This window comes from Hyperolius riggenbachi, chromosome 5 (genome assembly GCF_040937935.1).
Source record: "Hyperolius riggenbachi isolate aHypRig1 chromosome 5, aHypRig1.pri, whole genome shotgun sequence".
Classification (NCBI taxonomy): domain Eukaryota; kingdom Metazoa; phylum Chordata; class Amphibia; order Anura; family Hyperoliidae; genus Hyperolius; species Hyperolius riggenbachi.
Genome location: NC_090650.1, coordinates 438,561,562 through 438,582,734, shown reverse-complemented (window position 1 = coordinate 438,582,734; position 21,173 = coordinate 438,561,562). Strand labels below are relative to the sequence as shown.

The window sequence follows — 21,173 nt, the reverse complement described above, 5'->3', positions numbered from 1 at the left end:
ATCTTTTAAATCCCTGATTTACATTTTGACATTTATTACATGGTGACATTTTTACTGTTGGCAGGTGATGTCAGTGGAAGTAGCTGCAGCTTGCTTTTCTGGCAGTTGGAAACAGCTGTAAACAGCTATTTCCCACAATGCAACAAGGTTCACAGACAGGAAACTGCCAGGAATACCACGGCCCTCAGAGTTTCCTGTGGGAGGGGTTTCACCACAATATCAGTCATACAGCGCCCCCTGATGGTCTGTTTGTGAAAAGGAATAGATTTCTCATGTAAAAGGGGGTATCAGCTACTGATTGGGATAAAGTTCAATTCTTGGTCGGAGTTTCTCTTTAAATTGTTTGTTTTATTATAAATACTATACACACAAATACACATTGGAACTTGCAAATACATATATCTAACAGCTGAACAGATTGGTTGGATAGAATAAAGGTGGTCACTAACGGTCCAATTTTTAGTGAAAAATCGTTCGAGCAATTAGAAATTCTGATCGGATTGGTGTAAAATAATCTCAGTTGATGGTCACAATCGATTATGAACGATTATAAAAATAGTCGTCCGATTGGATTTTTGTCAAACCAAAATTTGGATTTTCTTAAATGGTTGTGAGAGATAGGAAGCAAAGATTGGTGCATGGATGGTGTAGGGAACGATTTTTCTTCCGATCAGAATTTCTGGACCATTAGTGGCCACCTTAAAGAGAACCCGAGGTGGGGTTTGGACAATGCTATCTGCATACAGAGGCTGGGTCTGCCTATACAGCCCAGCCTCTGTTGCTATGTAGTGTCCCCCCAGGCACCCTGCGCTCTGTGATCCCCCATAAATGTGTTTACCTCTGTATTGTCAGTCTTGGCGCTCCCCCCGCCTCCTGCATAGCTCTGGTCCCCACCTGCGTCCCTTCCCTCCAATCAGCAGGGAGGGAAGGGACGTGAGCGGGGACCGGAGCTATGCAGGAGGCGGGGGGAGCGGCAGACTGACAGTACATAGGTAAACACAACCCGCTGCGACACGCTGCGTGTCGACAGCGCGGCTGTGATTTATGGGGGATAGCAGAGCGCAGGGGGGCTTAGGGGGGATCTGGATAGCAACAGAGGCTGGGCAGTATAGGCAGACCCAGCCTCTGTATGTGGATAGCATTCTCAGAACCCCACCTCGGGTTCTCTTTAAGTAAGAGATGAGAAATGAGGTAGAATATCTGGTTCAAAAGTTCAAAATACCGTGTTGGAATCCAGTAAGCGATAAATTATTGTAGTGAATAGTGTAAATTGATGATCTTCTGCCTGGTCTCTATTTAAATTTTGAGGATTCAAATCAGAATTTGGCGTTTACCTGTACAGAAATTTTCAATCAGAGTTCTCTTAATTATGTGCCTATTAAACTCTTGCCGACCGCTCTACGCGAATTGGCGTGAACGTGGCAGCGGCCCCAAGACCACTCCACGTCGATTGGTGTAAATGGCTTCCTATTGTGCTTGCAGGAAATCGGTCTGATGACGGAGCTCCCCCTTCAGTCTCCCAGCGGCGATCGCGAGACGGTGTAATAGCTAAGTACAATGCTGCAATCTGAAAGTTTTTTTCAAGCTCTGTTATCCTTTAAAAAATAGGTATACAGAACTCAGTATTGATTAAAGAGAAACTCCGACCAAAAATTGAACTTCATCCCAATCAGTAGCTGATACCCCATTTTACATGAGAAAGCCATCCCTTTTCACAAACAGACCATCAGGGGGTGCTGTATGACTGATATTGTGGTGAAACCCCTCCCACAAGAAGCTCTGAGGACCGAGGTACTTCTGGCAGTTTCCTGTCTCTGAACCTTGTTGCATTGTGGGAAATATCTGTTTACAGCTGTTTCCAACTGCCAAAAAAGCATGCAGCAGCTATATCATCTGCCAACAGTAAAAATGTCACCATGTAATAAATGTCAGAATATAAATCAGGGATTTAAAAGATTTTACAATGGGCAAACACTGACTAAATCATTTATAAATAATTATTGTAAAATGAAGCACTTTTTTATTACATTATTTTCACTGTAGTTCCTCTTTAAAGGAAAGGTTCAGGGAGGGTGGGTAAAAAATAAAAATCAATTTCCACTTACCTGGGGCTTCCTCCAGCCCGTGGCAGGCAGGAGGTGCCCTCGCCGCCGCTCCGCAGGCTCCCGGTGGTCTCCGGTGGCCGACCCGACCTGGCCAGGCCGGCTGCCAGGTCGGGCTCTTCTGCGCTCCAAGGCCCGGAACTTCTGCGTCCCACGCCGGCGCTCTGACGTCATCGGACGTCCTCCGGGCTCTACTGCGCATGCGCAGTAGTTCTGCGCCTGCGCAGTAGAGCCCGGAGGACGTCCGATGACGTCAGAGCGCCGGCGTGGGACGCAGAAGTTCCGGGCCTTGGAGCGCAGAAGAGCCCGACCTGGCAGCCAGCCTGGCCAGGTCGGGTCGGCCACCGGAGACCACCGGGAGCCTGCGGAGCGGCGGCGAGGGCACCTCCTGCCTGCCACGGGCTGGAGGAAGCCCCAGGTAAGTGGAAATTGATTTTTATTTTTTACCCACCCTCCCTGAACCTTCCCTTTAACCTATTTTGGTTCCTGGACGTAGAAATTACGTCCAGGAACCATGCGCGCCACCACGCGCTCCCGCGGCCGATCGCACGCGCGCTCCCGGCCCGCGGTTCGTTAGCCAGGCAATCAGTGAATCGGGCTATGGTGCCCGATCACGGATTCCTCTCCCCCGCTGAAAAAGCGACAGCTTCTCTCGGAAGCTGCGCCTTTTCTGGCTGTTACCTCCCCCATGCGTCGCTCTAAGCGTGTGTTACGCTTAGAGTGACGTCATGTAAACAAACTCGTGGCCGAAAAGTAATACTACAACCAAAAGTAAAAAAAAATTAAAATCAACACACATTTACATTTTAAACCTATTGTTTACATCCCACCCTCCCAAAACTACCCAAATAAAATGTTTAATATAAAAAAAAAACCATTACAATAAAAAAAAAAAACATGTAAATATTTACCTAAGGGTCTAAACTTTTTAAATATCAATGTAAAAATGATATATTTCTATATTTTTTTTATTTTAAACTTGTAAATAGTGATAGATGCAAAACGGAAAAAAATGCACCTTTATTTCCGAATAAAATATTGTCGCCATACATTGTGATAGGGACATAATTTTAACGGTGTAATAACCGGGACATATGGGCAAATACAATACATGAGTTTTAATTATGGAGGCATGTATTATTTTAAAACTAGAATGGCTGAAAACTGAGAAATAATGATTTTTTTCAGTTTTTTTCTTATTCTTCCTGTTAAAATGCATTTACAGTAAAGTGGCTCTTAGCAAAATGTACCCCCCCAAAGAAAGCCTAATTGGTGGCGGAAAAAACAAGATATAGATCAGTTCATTGTGATAAGTAGTGATAAAGTTATAGGCTAATGAATGGGAGGTGAACATTTCTCAAGTGAAAACGACGGAACGTGAATGGGTTAAAGTGCCATTTTACCGAGTTTAAAAAACATTTTTTTGGGGGATTTTTAAAATCAAGTTGGAATTGTTTCCACTGCACTATTTCCCCTAACCCTTCTGGCTTTAGCAAGAATTTTTATGCAATTAGCGTGGAAAAGCGTTTACGACTGATGCTGTTGTCATTTCAGGTAACTGCAAAATTTATGAGCGGATTTTGAAAAATGGATTCAATTTTGAAATGGTAATTATGTGTCATTTTATTTGTGAAATTTTGCATGAAAGTTTGCATAAGTAAAATTAGCGCGTTACGATCATTACTAACGTTTGGCATGATCTCGCGCCCAAATCCCCGAGCGCTTCTTTTCCATGTGTGCATATATCTTTCCACGTTTATCTGGTCATGTCACATCACTCACGTGTCTCTTCAGGTACACAATGAGGGGCAGACTTCCAACTGACATTTTCAGCCAGGTCCAGATTTACCATAAGGCATTTAGGCACTTGCCTACAGGCGCCTGGTGATGGAGAGGCGACTCACTCCCCTCACTGAGCGCCTCCATCCCTATGCAGAGTCCTGATGAGAGTGTAAATGAGAGGTTACTGACCCTGCTCTCAGCACTCCACTGACTGGATCTGCCTTCACTCAGGGGTACCTCTAGCTACTTAATACTGAGGGTACTTCTGGCCACCTAATACTAAGGCCTTGTTCACATTGTGTGCGTGTGGAAAATGCATAGAACGCAGGGAGAAAACGCATATGAAAAACGCATGAGTCTGCATGCGTTTGTACGCGTTTTTGTAATGCGTTTCTGAGCGTTTTTGGTCCTCATGCGGTTTTCTTTTTTTTTTTTTCTTTTGTCCACTACACTTCCGTGGAGAAACGTGATTCCCGAAACGCAGGAAAAATGCATGCCATGCGTTTTTACTGCGCGTACATTGACTTGCATTAGCAAGCAATGCATTGATGCTTGCGTTGCGCACAGCAATGCATGCAGCTATGCATTTCAAACACGTGTACGTTTGAAACGCAGCTATGTGAACGAGGCACATAGAAAATCATTGCTTTTTATGTACCTTTACTAAACGCACACCCCACGCGTTGTTGAAAAGCGCACAACAACGCGTGAAGTGTGAACGAGGCCTAAGGGACACCTGTAGCTACCTATGATGGGCAAGGGAAGTAAGGGAGAAGTGACTGCTGGGACAGCCAGCACACTTGCGGCGCAGTTTGGTGGGGGTTTGTAGGTTCGTGGAGGGCGGAGTCTAGGGTGCCAGGACATCTTTGCCTGTAGGCTCCTGTGAGATAAATCTGGGCCTGTTTTCAGCACTTAAAGAGGAACTCCAACCCAGGGCTGAGCTTCATCCCAATCAGTAGCTGATCCCCCCTTTCCCATGAGAAATCTTTACGGTTTCTCCAATAGATCATCGGTGTGGTCTGTGTAGCTGATATTGTGGTGAAACCCCTCCCACAGTGTGATGTCATGACCATGGCCCAGATAGTTTGCTGTCTGTGAATCTTGTTGCACTGTGGGAAATAGCGGTTTTTTTTTACCTACCAAGCAAGCAATATCTCAGTAGCAAACATTCCGCACAGATCCCCTGGCAGAACTAAAGATGTCACCACCAGGGATAAATGTCAGAATGTAAAGCGGGAAGAGGAAAGATTTTGCACCGGGCAAACACTGACTAAATAATCTATAAATTAATACGGGTATTGTAAAAAAATGAGCATTTTTATCAACGATGTTATTGTTTACTACGGTTCCTCTCTAAACCCCCCCAAAAAAGAATACTGGACGACAGAAGGTTCTATATATGTTACTCCTCTGGGCACAATTACTTCACCACTACACAGTCTGGCCTCTGATTTCTGGCAATACCAGCCTGCATGGGTGACAAGGGGTTACAAGAGGCTTGGTACAGGGGACCCCATGCTTTCAGTTTTCTTAAAATGTATAAAATGTGTATACAGAACTCGGTATATATTAAAGTGTATTCCACCAAAATGTAATTTTACTGAGTTTAAAAAAAGAATTCTGAACACTAAGAGGTCTTTTTGCAAATAAATGTTTTTGACTTGTTCCAAAAAGAATCAAACTGTGTATTTTCATGGAACATAATTATGGTTACTCGAAAAATTAATAGTGAATTTGCCAGGAATTTAGCATTACGATTGCACATTGTGATTGCGAAATTTAATGTGAAATTAAAGTAAATGGGAACCGTCCTTTAAAAAAAAAAAAAAAAGATACTTACCTGTGGAGAGTGAAGGCTCTGGGCCATAATGAGCCTTACGTATCCTTTGCCGGTGCCCTCGGTGCTGCGCTGGCTCCTGGGGCAATATTTCACTAATTAGGTCAAATACTGCTCGCTCCGCTGGTGAAGGTGACTTTGGAAAGTCTTCGGGAGCCTGAGTACTCCCGAAGACTGTCCTCTCTCACGCCCTCACGCCTGCGCAGTATGGAGCCGCCTACCTTCGGGAGGACTCGGCTCCCGAAGACTTCCAAAGTCCCCCGCGACGGGGGATTTAAACAGGGGATCCAACACTGCACCGAGGGCACCGGGAGAGGAGCGGGGAGGCTCTTTAGGACCCAGAGCCTTCCCTCCCCTTAGGTAAGAATCTGGTGTCTTTTTTTAAAACAGGAGTCCCATTTGCTTTGAGAATATGTGACATTCAAGCTTAAAAAAAGAGAACCAGAGACGAAGCACCCTCATGTATTTTATTACATTTATCAGTGGGAACATGACAGTAAACACCTACCCTGCTTTTAGTTTTATTCTTCTCAGTCTAATCTATCTGTTATCAGCTGTGATAAGAATTCACTGACTATTCAGTCTAGGTTTGACCTGGAATCATTATAGCTGAGTCACTCATCTGTGGAGTCTTTTCAAGCCCAAGCCTTCCCCCTCCTGGATCAGATTTCCTGCTTTACATACTGAGAGCTCTGATGACATGGGAGGGGCTGCTGCTGAAGGAAAAATGTCTGTCTAACAGACAAGTGTGGCTGTGTGATCTGTGTGCTCTGTCTGTGCAGCCAGTCATCATTATTATCTACTGTATGCAGTTTCATTACTATGAGAGACACTTCCTACAGGCAGCCACAAAGCATACCAGAATATGAAGTTGAAAGCACACAGATGAAAGCCTACAGCAGCCCTGCTTGTCTATAGTCTCATATAGCCTAGACAGCACATCCAGAACAACTCATAACCCGGAAGCAAAAGGGATATGAGCTGGGGGCCATATTGGATATTTCCTGGAGCAATAATGGATATAAAAAGCACTCAAAAAGGCACACCAGAGCGGCGAAATTATCGGGTAGAGCATTTATTCTTTACAAGCTATCAAATGATATGTTTATTTTGTGTGAATCGTTCATCTCTGGTTCCCTTTAACACCAGCAGTGACCATGGTTTGTGGTGATGTATGGTGGGCAGAAGCCCAGACACGAGATGTCAGCAAGTCTCCACACCTACCTGAAGGTCGTTAGGGTTGGGGCTGTGGTAGGGTCGGCGGAAGATCTCGGTCATGTTCCTCAGACAGTCCATGGTGGACAACACGTCCCCGCTGTAGCTGGCTCCATCCTGGGTGACGGCCACCAAGTTCTGCAGGACCCCCGAGACTCCCTCCCCCTTCTGCCCCCTCTGGGCCTTGGCCAGGTGTTCCCGGATCTGCAGCAGACAAACCAGACAGAGAAACTGATCACTTGCAGAACGTTATAATATGATGCCCAAAGGGCTTCCCTGAAAATAAGCCCTCCCCCGAGAATAAGCCCTAGCTGTATACTGGCAGTAAACTTGACGCTAGGCTAGTGTATGGGGAGGTGTGCAGTCTCTTACCGCACCTCCCTTGTGGCTGCGTCACCCTCCGTTCACCTGTAAGTGGCTCCAGTACCCTAACATGTTTGGTGCCCTGTGACCCGGTCACCGCACATGTGCTGTATGTGGGATTGGCTCCAGTGCACATTGATTATGACGAGAGGGGAGCACGATCACAGAACTGACCCAGCATACAGTGCAATTGTGACAAGAGTCACAGGGCGCAGACCATGTTACGGTACTGGAGCCGTGTACAGGTGACCTGAGGGGGACACCGTCACAAGGGAGGTGCAGTAAATAGTGGTGCTCGTCATGTCCTTATGATCACAAGTTGCTTTTGTCAATCACGAGGTTGTAATTTGCATTAGTGATCGCCTCTCGATCACGAATGCAGATCACGAATGCACTGGTGATTGCACTCATTCCCCGTGTCGTGATCACGAGTTACTAGTTAAAAGATCACACTTACCTGGGGCTTCCTCCAGGCCACCATAGACGGCGAGGTCCCCCAGCGTCCTCCTGGCTCCTCTCCGTATGCCTCTGCCGGCCCCCCGTTACCGGCGACAACGGGTCGGGTGTCGGGCCGACTCTTCCTGGTTCCTGACGCATGGTGTCATCACGCCGGCCGCTTTGCGTTATCACGGCGGCCGGCATGACAGTTCTGCGCATGCGCAGTTTAGCGTTAGAAAAAAACACGCATGCGCAGACCTGTCACGCCGGCCACCATGATGACGCGTAGCGGCCGGCGTGATGACACCATGCGTCAGGAACCAGTAAGAGCCGGCCTGACACCCGGCCCGGGTGTTGCCGGTAACAGGGGCCGGCTGAGGCATACGAAGAAGAGCCAGGAGGACGCCGGGGGACCTCGCCGTCTACCGTGGGCTGGAGGAAGCCCCAGGTAAGTGTGATCTTTTAATTTTAAGGCACTGCTCGGAGTCCCTTTAATAGCAAAGCCCCCTCATATGCTAGAAATACCAAATTTGCCAGATATGTTAAGAAGAACAGTGGGAACAAGAACAAAGACCTTATAGTTTTTGAGAAAATCGATTTTAAAGTTTCAAAGGAAAAAAGTATACATTTAAATGCGGTAAATACATTAACTGTCATTTACTGCATTTAAAGAGGAACTCCAGTGAACATTTTTACTGTTGGCAGGTGATGTAGCTGCTGCATGGTTTTTGGCAGTTGGAAACAGCTGTAACAGCTATTTCCCACAATGCAGCAAGGTTCCCAGACAGGAAACTGACAAAAGTTTTTCTTGTGGGAGGGGTTACTTGTGAGAGGGGTTACTTGTGGGAGGAGTTTCACCACAATATCAGCCATACAGAGCCCCCTGATGATCCGTTTGTGAAAAGGAATAGATTTCTCATGGGAAAGGGGGTAAAATATAAATAACTTGGGAATTGAAAGATAGATTGTTCCTTTAAAAAACAAAGTCCTCAGGAGATCGTAAAATGTGGATGTGGATTTTTATTAATCATTATTGAATCTTCGTAGATGTTCAATATTCAATAAGGTACATTCTTTGTACATCAAAAATCAGTTACAAAAGATATAAAAACAGAATGAATAAATTGCTGTAAAGTCTGTATACGGAATCTATTGTTTATAGTATTCTTCTTTGAGCATAAGTATATTTGTGCCTGTCATGTAAAGAGAATGAGTGAATGAATGGGTGTGTATGTGTGTGTGAGAGTAAGTGAGAATGAGAGAGTGAGTGAGAGAATGAGAAACCATCCAATCTTCCCTGCTGGTTTTATACACATCTTAGGCCTAAGTTTTCTACTGCTTTGCCTTTCTGATTGGACCAACAATGACGCTGCTACATATGGTATGAAACCTCTTTTGCTAACTCAGGACTAACGTATTTTGAACATTCTACATATGGTTATGTCATGAATGACGCCTTTCTCTTAACTTAGAATAGTTTAGGGTTGGGCTACGTCACATAACAACCACCACCTGTCTATGTAGTAACCAGGGAGAGAATTCCCGTAACTTGAGGCTTGCTTGGCCATAGATCTATTCTGGAATAACCTTGTGACCTTAACTCCCACAAGGGAAGACACATGCCAAGCTCAGCTAACTACTGAAAAACCAAGTTATATACTAACTGTATATCCATTAACCAATAGTGTATAATTATCACTATATTAAACAATAGCTTTGATATCTCAATCTCATGACATCATATCCAATATCTTAATTCTGTAAATGGCATGGGCCCTTAGCCAAGTGCAGAAATCAAGTCATCAAATATTTTATATCATTTGATTAAAATCTCAAAACATTCAACATATTACAGGGGGTATCAGCTACTGATTGGGATGAAGTTAAATTTTTGGTCTGAGTTTTTCTATAAATATATACTTTTTTTCCTTTGAAACTTTAAAATCGATTTTCTCAAAAACAATAAGGTCTTTCTTCTTGTTCCCACTGTTCTTCTTAACATATCTTGCAAATTTGGTGTTTCTAGCATGTAAGGGGGCTTTGCTATTAACCGTTAAATTCAAATCGTGATTACGGCCATGATCACGGATATCACTTGTAATCACGGGTAAAATCCAAGTCGAATTCGGAATTGGGCATCAAGTCCGGATCACTATCACGGCGTATCCGGATTTCGATACTGCCGTCATCGGATTTACTTGAATCTGTGATAGGGGGTATCCGAGCACCACTGGCAGTAAGAGATTGCACACCTCCCTGTACACTAACATAGCGTCCAATTTTATAGGTCTCAAAAATATAATCCCTCCATGAAAACAAGCCCTGGCGTTTTTGTGGGAGGTAAAATATAATTGAAATTCAAAAAAAAAAAAAAAAGGAACAGCGCCGCGATAGACTTACATGACTTTTGCTTCGCCTCACATCGCCGCGCAAGTAGCCGACGCGCTGTTGCTCTGGCATTGAATTGGGCACTTCCGTCGGGATGCATCGCACTGCTCTAGGTATGAAATGGCTCATAGACTTTTATTGGTGTAACGTTGGCCTGCTGCCAGATAGGCCAACGCACCGCGCCAGTGTGAAAGGGGCTTCCTTGGAGCTGCGCCTGACAGGACCAAAGATGTCGCCACCAGTGATTAATCTCAGAATGTAAAGCAGGTGAGGAAAGATTTTTCAATGGCCAAACAATGATGAAATATTTCAATATTATTTTAAATGAATAAGGTTAAAAAAAGCAATTTTATTCATTGTGTTTTCTTCACTACAGGTCCTCTTTAATAAAATCGTTGCATCGCTTTAAATTCACCAACCTCTGCCCATTTTCTGGCTCTATAGCCGCTGGAGTATAGGTGTTGCCGCAGCTAATTTTTCCGTGTGTTTTCCCGTAATGCGGCACTCTTAAGCTTTGATCCCTTTTAGCGGAACCTTTTGTACGGCCGGAATAATCAGCTTTGGGAGGTGCGCGTGATTCAAGAGCGGCCCGCTGTGCGCATTACAATACAAATCACAAAGGCTCCGGCGCTCCTCCATACAGCGCGGCGCGGCTTGAAGGCCCCGCCGCCCGTGCTATTACCGCGTGCAAAGTGCTCTGCGTTCCCCAGGAAAAGTGGAGGAGCAAATTGAATTAAACGAGAAATAACAAGGCTGCCATGAAATGCCAATGACTTTATTTTTCTCTTACCATCTGTTGAATATTCCGGTAGTCAAGGGAGACACACTTGATGTATGTTGGAATCTCCCAGTACGCCTCTCCCACCTCATCCAGAACGCACTTCCGCAGAACGACACCTGCGAAGGAAGAAAAACCCACTCCAGCCTTTAATTGGTACTCGCTTAAAGGGCAACTGGCATGCACTGAAAGTCGCGTCTAACTGGGGAGTAAAAGACTGTGTCTTGGCAAGAAAAAGACTGCTGGCGTCAGAGAGAAGACAGAATACAACTTAACTAAAGATTGGTGTCCTCACAGGAAATATAAGGTAGCCTATACGTTTACTAAACCATATGCCTTCATTTAGAATGCAGCCTATCCAGCAGTGGCGTACTTTGAAGCTGTGGGCCCCGGTGCAAGTTTTACATTGGGGCCCCCAAAGCACTATATATGTAGCAATTGATACGGTGTACCAAAACCAATCAAGGACAACCACAGTGTCAGAAGTGCAAGAGGGGATGCGAAACAGTGTATTAATGATCACTACTATTCAAAGCATCTATAGAAGTAAATATTATCAGCACAGCACCAATAAAGAGCTAATACTGTGCTTGAGTGGAGGGCCTCTTGGGGCCCCTCTAGCCCAAGGGCCCCGATGCGGTCGCTACCTCTGCACCCCCTATTGCTACGCCCCTGCTATCCAGTCACTAGTGACCAGTGACATCACTGAGAATGCAGCCTATCCATTCACTAGAGAGACCAGTGACATCACTGAGAATGCAGCCTGTCCATTCACTAGAGACCAGTGACATCACTGAGAATGCAGCCTGTCAATTCACTAGAGACCAGTGACATCACTGAGAATGCAGCCTAGTCATTCACTAGAGACCAGTGACATCACTGAGAATGCAGCCTATCCATTCACTAGAGACCAGTGACATCACTGAGAGTGCAGCCTATCCATTCACTAGAGACCAGTGACATCACTGAGAGTGCAGCCTATCCATTCACTAGAGACCAGTGACATCACTGAGAATGCAGCCTATCCATTAACTAGAGACCAGTGACATCACTGAGAGTGCAGCCTATCCATTCACTAGAGACCAGTGACACCACTGAGAGTGCAGCCTATCCATTCACTAGAGACCAGTGACAACACTGAAAGTTCAGCCTATCCATTCAGCAGAGACCAGTGACATCACTGAGAGTGCAGCCTATCCATTCACTAGAGACCAGTGACATCACTGAGAATGCAGCCTACCATTCACTAGAGACCAGTGACATCACTGAGAATGCAGCCTATCCATTCACTAGAGGCCAGTGACATCACTGAGAATGCAGCCTATCCATTCACTAGAGACCAGTGACATCACTGAGAATGCAGCCTATCCATTCACTAGAGACCAGTGACATCACTGAGAATGCAACCTATCCATTCACTAGACACCAGTGACATCACTGAGAATGTGGCCTATCCATTTACTAGAGGCCAGTGACATCCCTGAGAATGCAGCCTATCCATTCACTAGAGACCAGTGACATCACTAAGAATGCAGCCTATCCATTCACTAGACACCAGTGACATCACTGAGAGTGCAGCCTATCCATTCAGTAGAGACCAGTGACATCACTGAGAATGCAGCCTATCCATTCAGTAGAGACCAGTGACATCACTGAGAGTGCAGCCTATCCATTCACTAGAGACCAGTGACATCACTAAGAATGCAGCCTATCCATTCACTAGAGACCAGTGACATCACTGAGAATGCAGCCTATCCATTCACTAGTGACCAGTGACATCACTGAGAGTGCAGCCTATCCATTCACTAGAGACCAGTGACATCACTGAGAATGCAGCCTATCAATTTACTAGAGACCAGTAACATCACTGAGAGTGCAGCCTATCCATTCACTAGAGACCAGTGACATCACTGAGAATGCAGCCTATCCCTTCACAAGAGACCAGTGACATCACTGAGAATGCAGCCTATCCATTTACTAGAGACCAGTGACCTCACTGAGAATGCAGCCTATCCATTCACTAGAGACCAGTGACATCACTGAGGATGCAGCCTATCCATTCACTACAGACCAGTGACATCACTGAGGATGCAGCCTATCCATTCACTACAGACCAGTAAGATCTTCAGTAATTCCACCATTAGAGTCTGGGGACATAGCTCGGAGCACACAGGGAAGGGCAAAGGTCTGAAATCGCTGGCTAAGGATCACAGCGTGCTAATATTAATAAATAGTGATTACTCCCGTGTCCCCATGGACCCATTATCCTTCTGTGTTCTCAGCATCTCTGAGAGGCAGCCAGTCGCCCCTCCAGAGGCCAGGCAATTATATTCTCATTGAAGGTTAATTCAGTTGGAACGATATAGAGCTAATTTGGCTATCATACGAACGCTCAAACACAACAGATAAAGGACGTGTCAGTCTCAGCTTGATCTCTGTTCTAACAGTAAATATTACCAAGAAGAAAAGAGCCCTCACAAAGTTCAGCTACAGAAGGGGAAGGATTTTGAAGGGAGCAGGTGACGTCCTTACCTGTGGCATTCCGAGGACACCGCACCTCCGCCATCTCTCCCGCTGGGGTTTCTTGCCAAACAACAGCAGCAAAGTTCTCTTCTGAGCAAATCTCATGAGGCTCTGTGGAGACAGAGAGATCTCTCGTTAAAGGTCAGGTCCGTTTGCCGATTGACGTTTCAGGTTTCCAGCTCCTCACTCTCCTCCAGTGATAATGTGGGAGGGATGATTATGGTTTTACTGGCAGACAACCTCAATAAAACGGACGTATTCATTAAAAATATTTTTTTAAATGGTGGTAATTTTCCAGTCTTTGTTAGTAAAACATGCTGGCCAGTTGGGTGGGTTTTTAGGTAGTTGTAAAGTATAAAAACACTGAATAACCCTTCAGACAAATCATAAATGGCATACTTATTTCTGTAAAAGGTTTTTTGGCGCGCTACAAAATTATAAGTGGCTTTGGATCTCTATGACTTAAATGATATCGACAATGACAAACGGATCCTGAGCAGGTGCTAAAATGAAAATCTCCACTTACCTGGGGCTTCCTCCAGCCCATCGTAGGCCGCAAGGTCCCCCGGTATCCTCCATGCTCCTCTACCGGTCCCAGCTGGCGGCTGCTTGAAGTCGTCAGGTCTGCTTCCAGCTTGGCTGATATCTGTCATCACGCCGACCACGCATCATCATGCTGGTCGGCGGAAGAGTCCTGCACATGTGCGGTTCTCTAATATTGAACTGCACATGTGCAGGACTCTCAATCCAACGGTGGGCTGGAGGGAGCCCCAGGTAATTGGAAATTTTGATTTTAGCACCTGCTCAGAGTCCCTTTAAATGAGTAATACCTCATTGTCACAAGAACTCAAGGTATGACTTAGGTATGCGACTACACAAGAGAATGTATTGTTTTGTAACGAAAACCCAGAGGCGTATCTACAGGGGTGCAGATATGGCATGTGCCATGGGCACCTCACACTGGGGGCGCTGCTACATAGCATATTTGGCCTTCTCCATATGAATTCTATTTTTGATATATACATTTATTACAGGCCATGCTTCACTTCAACTTGAATACAACCAATTTAATTGAAACAGGACGTACATTTTTTTTTTAGATGGTGCCCCGGGATTGATTTCTGTGTTAGCCATAGGCACAGTTTTCCCTAGATTTGCCTCTGCAAAATCTTTTAACTAAGCTGTAGGGATAATAGTGGTTCCTAGATGTTTGATTTGCATAAACGTGTTTGCATGCGAGTGTGCAATGGGTTCATTGCTTTTGCTGTTTTACTGACCACACCCCCTTTAGCACCTCTCCATTACACCTTACTTAAAGAGAACCTGTACTGAGTAAAATTATTTAAAATAAACACATGAGGTAACTTCAAATGAACATTACATAGTTACCTTGCCATCAGTTCCTCTCAGAAGCTCACCATTTTCTTCTGACAATGATCACTTCCAGTTCTGACAACATTTTGTCAGAATTGAAATATATCAGTTGCTGTCAGTTACAGCTGAGAGGAGAACTGATGTGTCCATGTTTCCCTATGGCTCAAGTGGGCGATGTTACAGTTTAACTGTGTGCTGACCAGAAAGCGGTTATGGAGTAATGGCCATTTTCAAAATGGAGGACAGAGAATTCCATTGATCACAGTGGACAAACAGGACACAGGAGAGGAGAAAGAGATTGAGGAGTAGAGTACACATCAGGTAAGTATGACTTGTGTATGGTTATTTTGACTATTAATTTTCAGTACAGGTTTTCTTTAAGTGCCCTCACCGTAGGCGATGAACCTGGATCTTGTGTTTTTCGTGATATTCAGCCTTCCAAAACCTTCATCCTCGACTTTAGTTAGAGCTAGTAATTAGCACTGATTTAGCACAATCATAATTTCACATTGTATTTTGTAATCATGATGCAAAATCGTTTTGTGAAATTTCGGTGTAAATCTTAATTATTTTCCTATGTAAACATAATCAGGGACCATACTTTCAAAATTGTGTAATTTTGTGTCGACTATCATCACCAAAATTAAAAAGGTATGTTAAGGGGTATAGTGGGAACAATTCAAAATAAAGAATTGTTCAAAAACACCTTGTAGTTTTTGAGAAACTCGATTTTAAACATGCTAAGGAAAAATGTTTTTTAAACCGTAATTTTTTTTTTAGTTTAAAAAACATTTTTTACTTTGCATTTTTAAAATGGATTTTCTCAAAAACTACTAGGTCTTTTTGAAAAAATATTTTTTTTACTAATTCCTACTATTTTCCTTAGCGTAAGTAGCAATTTCTTGGTTTGGTAAAGTGAACCTCCGGACTAAAAATCTACTCAGCAGCACTGAAAAGGCTTGGTGTTTCTTTAACAGTTTCACAGCATCAGAACTTTGTTTCTCTTATACAAGCCTCGTTTTTAGCTGCACAGAAGAAAACTGCCCGGGCTTTTTTCCCCTAAAGCTGTGCAAAGCATGATGGGATTTCTGATTTTGTTGTTCTCGTTCTGCTGTTTTGGTGCAATTCTTTTTTTTTTACATTTTGAATTTGACATTTGAAGCCTAGAGTGTGCAGCTGGGAGGAGTGATCAGGACACAGGACAGTTGGAACTGTGTCTCCTGCTCCTTGTCACCTCCTTTCAACCAAAAAGATGGCTGCCCCCATGACAAAGATGGCTGCCCCCATGAATTACAAACATTTGCCTATTCTTTTAAAACAGGGTGGGTAAGGGATTATATTACCCATTTGTTTAGGCTGAAGTTCCCCTTTAAAGCATGTATCCTTTGCTAAAGTTAGCATAAAACTATGTGAAAATTACAAAAAACTTATGCAAAAAATAAGAATGGATTACACAAAATCAATTGAATGTCTATATAGTAGTTACGCATGGCCGTGATTGCGAAAAGGTATGCAAAAGTTTGCACAATTGTAATTAGCATATTATGATCAACGGTCACCAGCTAGAGCTCCAGCAGCCAATCCACCACCCCTCTGCCAAAACCTTCTCAGGTACCCAACTGCATAGCCCTGGATTTTAGCATCAGGTACCCAAACCACCAAACGCCACCAACACCTCAACCAATAGTGTCCAAACCACTTGTACGAGAAGTGGACTGCATTAATAATTTGCCAAGTGTGCTACAGAACCCAAACCCAGCTCTCATCTCTATCTCAAGGCCTACAATATTTTCCCAGACTGCATTCATAACTGTGCAGAAACTTCTATAACTCTGAGAGATGTTATAAGACAGCAATGCTTCCTACAGAGGGGAGACAGCTTTTCATGTAATCTCATTTAACCAGAGGTCCCTGTCACCCATCAATCCCTACATTCCAATCAACCGATAAGGGTGACATGTTTTTCACGCCGTGGGTTGATGGCGAAGACAGGTGATCCAGAAGTGGAGCGTGTGGGTGGGAGTACTCACATTGCCTTCAGACTGAGTGCTGTATTAGTCACGGTTGTTATGAATACATTATTATATATAACAAGATATTTTTTTCCCCCCTAAAGCTAGAAGTTGCATTAGCCACCCTCAGGGCCGGTTCTGAAAAACTCCCGGAGCGAGCATCATTATGTACTGATATGCTAGACAAGGAGACCCAAGAGATTTCTTAGTAATAATAATATTAGCACATAAGGAATGAAGACAGCATTGTGAAGCTCGGAGAAAGCTAATGGGATGTTTAGAGACAGAACAGTGATTTTTGTCCACAGAAAAACATACGTTGGTTGATGAAGATCATGAAGATGCGTTTAGATGGTTGTTGGGACGGGAATCTAATTACCTGGGCACTTCTTTTCGTTACACGGTTTGCTTTCCTCTCCGGGACCCGGACAGGCATCTCCACCGAAAAATGGCCCATAGCAGCTACGATCCCTTTTCTTGATGCCTCCGTTGCAGGTTGTGGTGCAGCTTCCCCAGGGCCCCCACTCCTGCCACTTCCCAGCAACTAAGGAGGGGAAACCATCAAGATTATTGAGATGAATGCTGTGACCACAATTACTAAAATGTTAACTTCAGAATCAGAATCTCTTTATTTCACCAACTTGTGTTGGGTTATTCTAAAACCCCCAACTTGCAAAGGTTCTCTAAGGACTAAACTTAGTGAGGTTCTCCAAGGACTGAACTTACTTAATGGCTGAACGCAGGGACGTGACAACAAAACTTTGATGGGGCTCCCAATGTTTACACCCTTTCCCTTGCTTACCCTTGGTGACCCTCACAACCTTGGAACCCTTCATTAAAGTTCAGTATTTGGAGAACCTTACTAATTTCAGTCCTTGGAGAACCTTACTAACTCCAATCCTTAGAGAACCTTACTCATTTCAGTCCTTGGAGAACCTTATTAATTCCAATCCTTGGAGAACCTTACTAATTTCAGTCCTTGGAGAACCTTACTAAGTTCAGTATTTGGAGAACCTTACTAACTCCAATCCTTAGAGAACCTTACTCATTTCAGTCCTTGGAGAACCTTACTAAGTTCAATCTTTGGATGCCTGGATGTGTTTCAGCAAACCTGGCATGGATTTGTTTTAATGGTTTCTGCTATTAAGGTGTAAATAAAGTTGCAACCCTCATCTGGGCCACATGAGACCTCAGCAAGGATTGCTAAAAGTTAAAACATTATCGAAGCAGCCTTGTGATTGAAGTTACTGTAAAAAAAAATCCAGCTAGTCCCTCATTTAATACAAAATATTTTACACAAATTACATGACTACACTTTCACAGACCCTCTCTATGGCTGATATGGCCTAGACATGGGTTAAAAGTTATTCCACCTGACGGATGGATTTTTTCTTTGAGCAAATGTTGTTTAAAAGATCCATGCCATGTTAAATTACTTAAAGTGGATCCGAGGTGAACTTTTACTCATTGCATAATTGTGTTCCTTTCCTATTGTTTTTAGGGCATTCCTCAAGCCAAATATTTTTTTTTGTTTTTGTTTTAATACTCTAATTTCCTATAAACTAAATAAACCACACCCAAAGGTTTTCAGAGAGCCTTGGCAGTAGCAAGGGCTCATGGGAGCTCAGTCTGGGCAGGAGGAGGAGGAGGTGTTACTAGCCATTGATTTCAGAGGCAGAGGGGAGGAGGGAGGAGGTGGGATTAGGTTTTTTTCACAGTCTGAGTGCTCAAGATACAGATAAGCCTGCCTCTGTGTAATGTTTACAAACAACATGGCTGCTGTCATTGTATCACAGGAAGAAATAATCATATTCTATTGAAGCTGTTTGCAGCTAGATTTGCTGTGTAAACTATCTAAACTTTAGATAAGATATATAGACAAGTTACTTGTTATAGTTCATTTTTCATCTCGGATCCGCTTTAAGCTGGCCATGATCCTGATTGTCTCGCAATCGACATTATGATCAGTATTGCACATGATGTCGGCCAAAGAACTGCTATTTCCAATCATTGAATGTCACCTGCGGGTACATCAAGCGGCCTTTTGCGCCACTGGTGTGATCCAGTGGTAAACAACATTTTCCCTCAATTCAACATTTGATTGACAAATTGGGCTAGATATTGTATAGAGCATGGCCAGCTTTAGGTTCTCCATTGGTCTCCACCATTCGAGTGTCATTGCTTCTGTATTCCTAAGTGTCACCGTTCCATCGTACCCAGATACCCAGTGTCAGTTTATCATTGATCCATGATCCTGGTTATCATAATGTCATCATTCCAAGACCTAGGTGTCAGTCTGTCATTGTCTTGGAACTTCAGAAACTAATGGGTCTTCATTATTAGAAGTCAGCTGCCTGGGTTATTGGATCCCAAGTGTCGGTGTATCATTATTTGGAAGCAAGAGTTACAAAGAATCTCAGCATCCTAATAATGTTTTGGGAGCCCAGATGCCATTAAGTCATTGTTATTAGTATCTTAGAGTTAGTTTGTTATAGTTCTTGGTCCCTTAATGTCAGTGTACCATAGTTCTGGTCCACACATGTCGGTGTGCCATGGTTCTGGTCCACACGTGTCTGTGTGCCATGGTTCTGGTCCACACGTGTCTGTGTGCCATGGTTCTGGTCCACACGTGTCTGTGTGCCATGGTTCTGGTCCACACGTGTCTGTGTGCCATGGTGCTGGTCCACACATGTCTGTGTGCCATGGCTCTGGTCCACACGTGTAGGTGTGCCATGGCTCTGGTCCACACGTGTCTGTGTGCCATGGCTCTGGTCCACACATTGGGTGTGCCATGGTTCTGGTCCACACATGTTGGAGTGCCATTGTTCTGGTCCACACGTGTCTGTGTGCCATGGCTCTGGTCCACACATGTCAGTGTGTCATGGTTCTGGTCCACACATGTCTGTGTGCCATGGCTCTGGTCCACACATGTCAGTGTGCCAGCGTTCTGGTCCACACATGTTGGAGCGCCATGGTTCTGGTCCCCAAATGTCGGTGTACCATCATGGTTCTGGTCTGTCTTTAAGTCTCAGTGAGCTATTAATTAGGTTCTCAAGAGGTCATGGTCAATTGGCAGAGTATCATTGCTCTAACCCTCAAGTGTCAGTGTTCTATTGTTTTGGTTCTCAAGGTCAATGTCCCATTGTTCTGGTCCTCAACAGTCAGTGCGTCATTGCTCTTGTCCATCTCGCTTGTCAGTGTATCTTTATGCTTGGTTTCCGGTGGATGGTTTGCCATTTTTTTTTGCATTCCACGGGTTATTGTGTCACTGTCCTTCAGCTTCAAGAGTTAGGTTTTCTTTGTTGAGCCAGATTTGATGGTCTCATTGTTTTTGGATTCCAAGTGTCAAGGTATCATTGTTGGAAAACCCCAATCCTTATCATAGTAGGTCCAGTCACAGTGTAATAGCCATTCGTTACTCTTACCAGGACACTGCATAATGAAGCAATCCCTTGTGTCTGACCACTGGCCCTGGCACTCGGAGCCACCGTAAGATGGTCCATTGCACTCGCGAAACCTCTTCTGAGTACCATTGGAGCAAGTGGCAGAACAGGCACTCCAGCTGGACCAGTCATTCCAGATACCATCAACTGCAAGAAAAGAGGAGTTCATGAAAGGGTTTGAATTTGCAATGTTATGTGTTGCAGGCAAGCTTAGCTTCCATTTATTTATTTAAACCACACGCATGAGATAGGAGGACAGAGAAGAACTACGAGGTCAATCAAAGAGGGCGAGATAGAGAGGCAGGCAGAGAAAAAAAAAAGTTTGCCAGGAAGAAGAGGAGAGACAAGAAAGAGAGGGAAAGCTGAGGGGATGAGGAGTTAGGAAGATATACAGGTGGTCACCTTCTTACAAACAAGTTATAGTCCAGTAGTTTGTTTGTTTGTAAGTTGAATTTGTTTGTGGATAAATGATTTACTTCTGGACAACTCTTTTTTGGACATATACAGTGTATATAGAAAGAAAGGGGTTTATTCACAAACATATTTCTTATACAGAGAGATTATACAAATCATGACTAGATAGAGTCTGATGCACAAATGGCCAGGGCCGGCTTTCTAGAAAGGCCACCAAGGTCCGGGCATTGGGCGGTAGCTGGCCAAGGGGCGGCTGGACCTAGGAGAGGGATGGCTGCATATGGAAGAAGAGGCTGCAAATGGAATATAGAGGTTGCAAATAATGAGCAACACATGGAAAAAGGGAGCTGATGTCCAAGGGACCTGTATAGAACTGAAGGAGGCTGCTGTATATGAATGTTACACATGGAAGAGGGGGCGGCGCATGGAATGGGAGGAGCTGCTGTACATGGATGTTACACATGGAAGAGGGGGCGGCACAAGGAATAGGAGGAGGCTGCTGTA

The 21,173-nt window shown here is 44.3% G+C and overlaps 1 protein-coding gene across 3 annotated transcripts in view; it reads right to left on the bottom strand.

The window, feature by feature from the left end:
• Positions 1 to 21,173, bottom strand: part of ADGRB1 (adhesion G protein-coupled receptor B1) — an 829,276-nt gene that overhangs the window by 375,106 nt on the left and 432,997 nt on the right. For all 3 annotated transcript variants that reach the window (XM_068238111.1, XM_068238113.1, XM_068238112.1), the window contains exons 7-11: positions 20,238 to 20,402; positions 17,192 to 17,356; positions 13,436 to 13,537; positions 10,916 to 11,022; positions 6,946 to 7,140 (exon numbers count right to left, since the gene is read on the bottom strand). In XM_068238111.1, the coding sequence (XP_068094212.1) occupies positions 6,946 to 7,140; positions 10,916 to 11,022; positions 13,436 to 13,537; positions 17,192 to 17,356; positions 20,238 to 20,402 (734 nt within the window). The remainder of the gene's footprint in view (positions 1 to 6,945; positions 7,141 to 10,915; positions 11,023 to 13,435; positions 13,538 to 17,191; positions 17,357 to 20,237; positions 20,403 to 21,173) is intronic.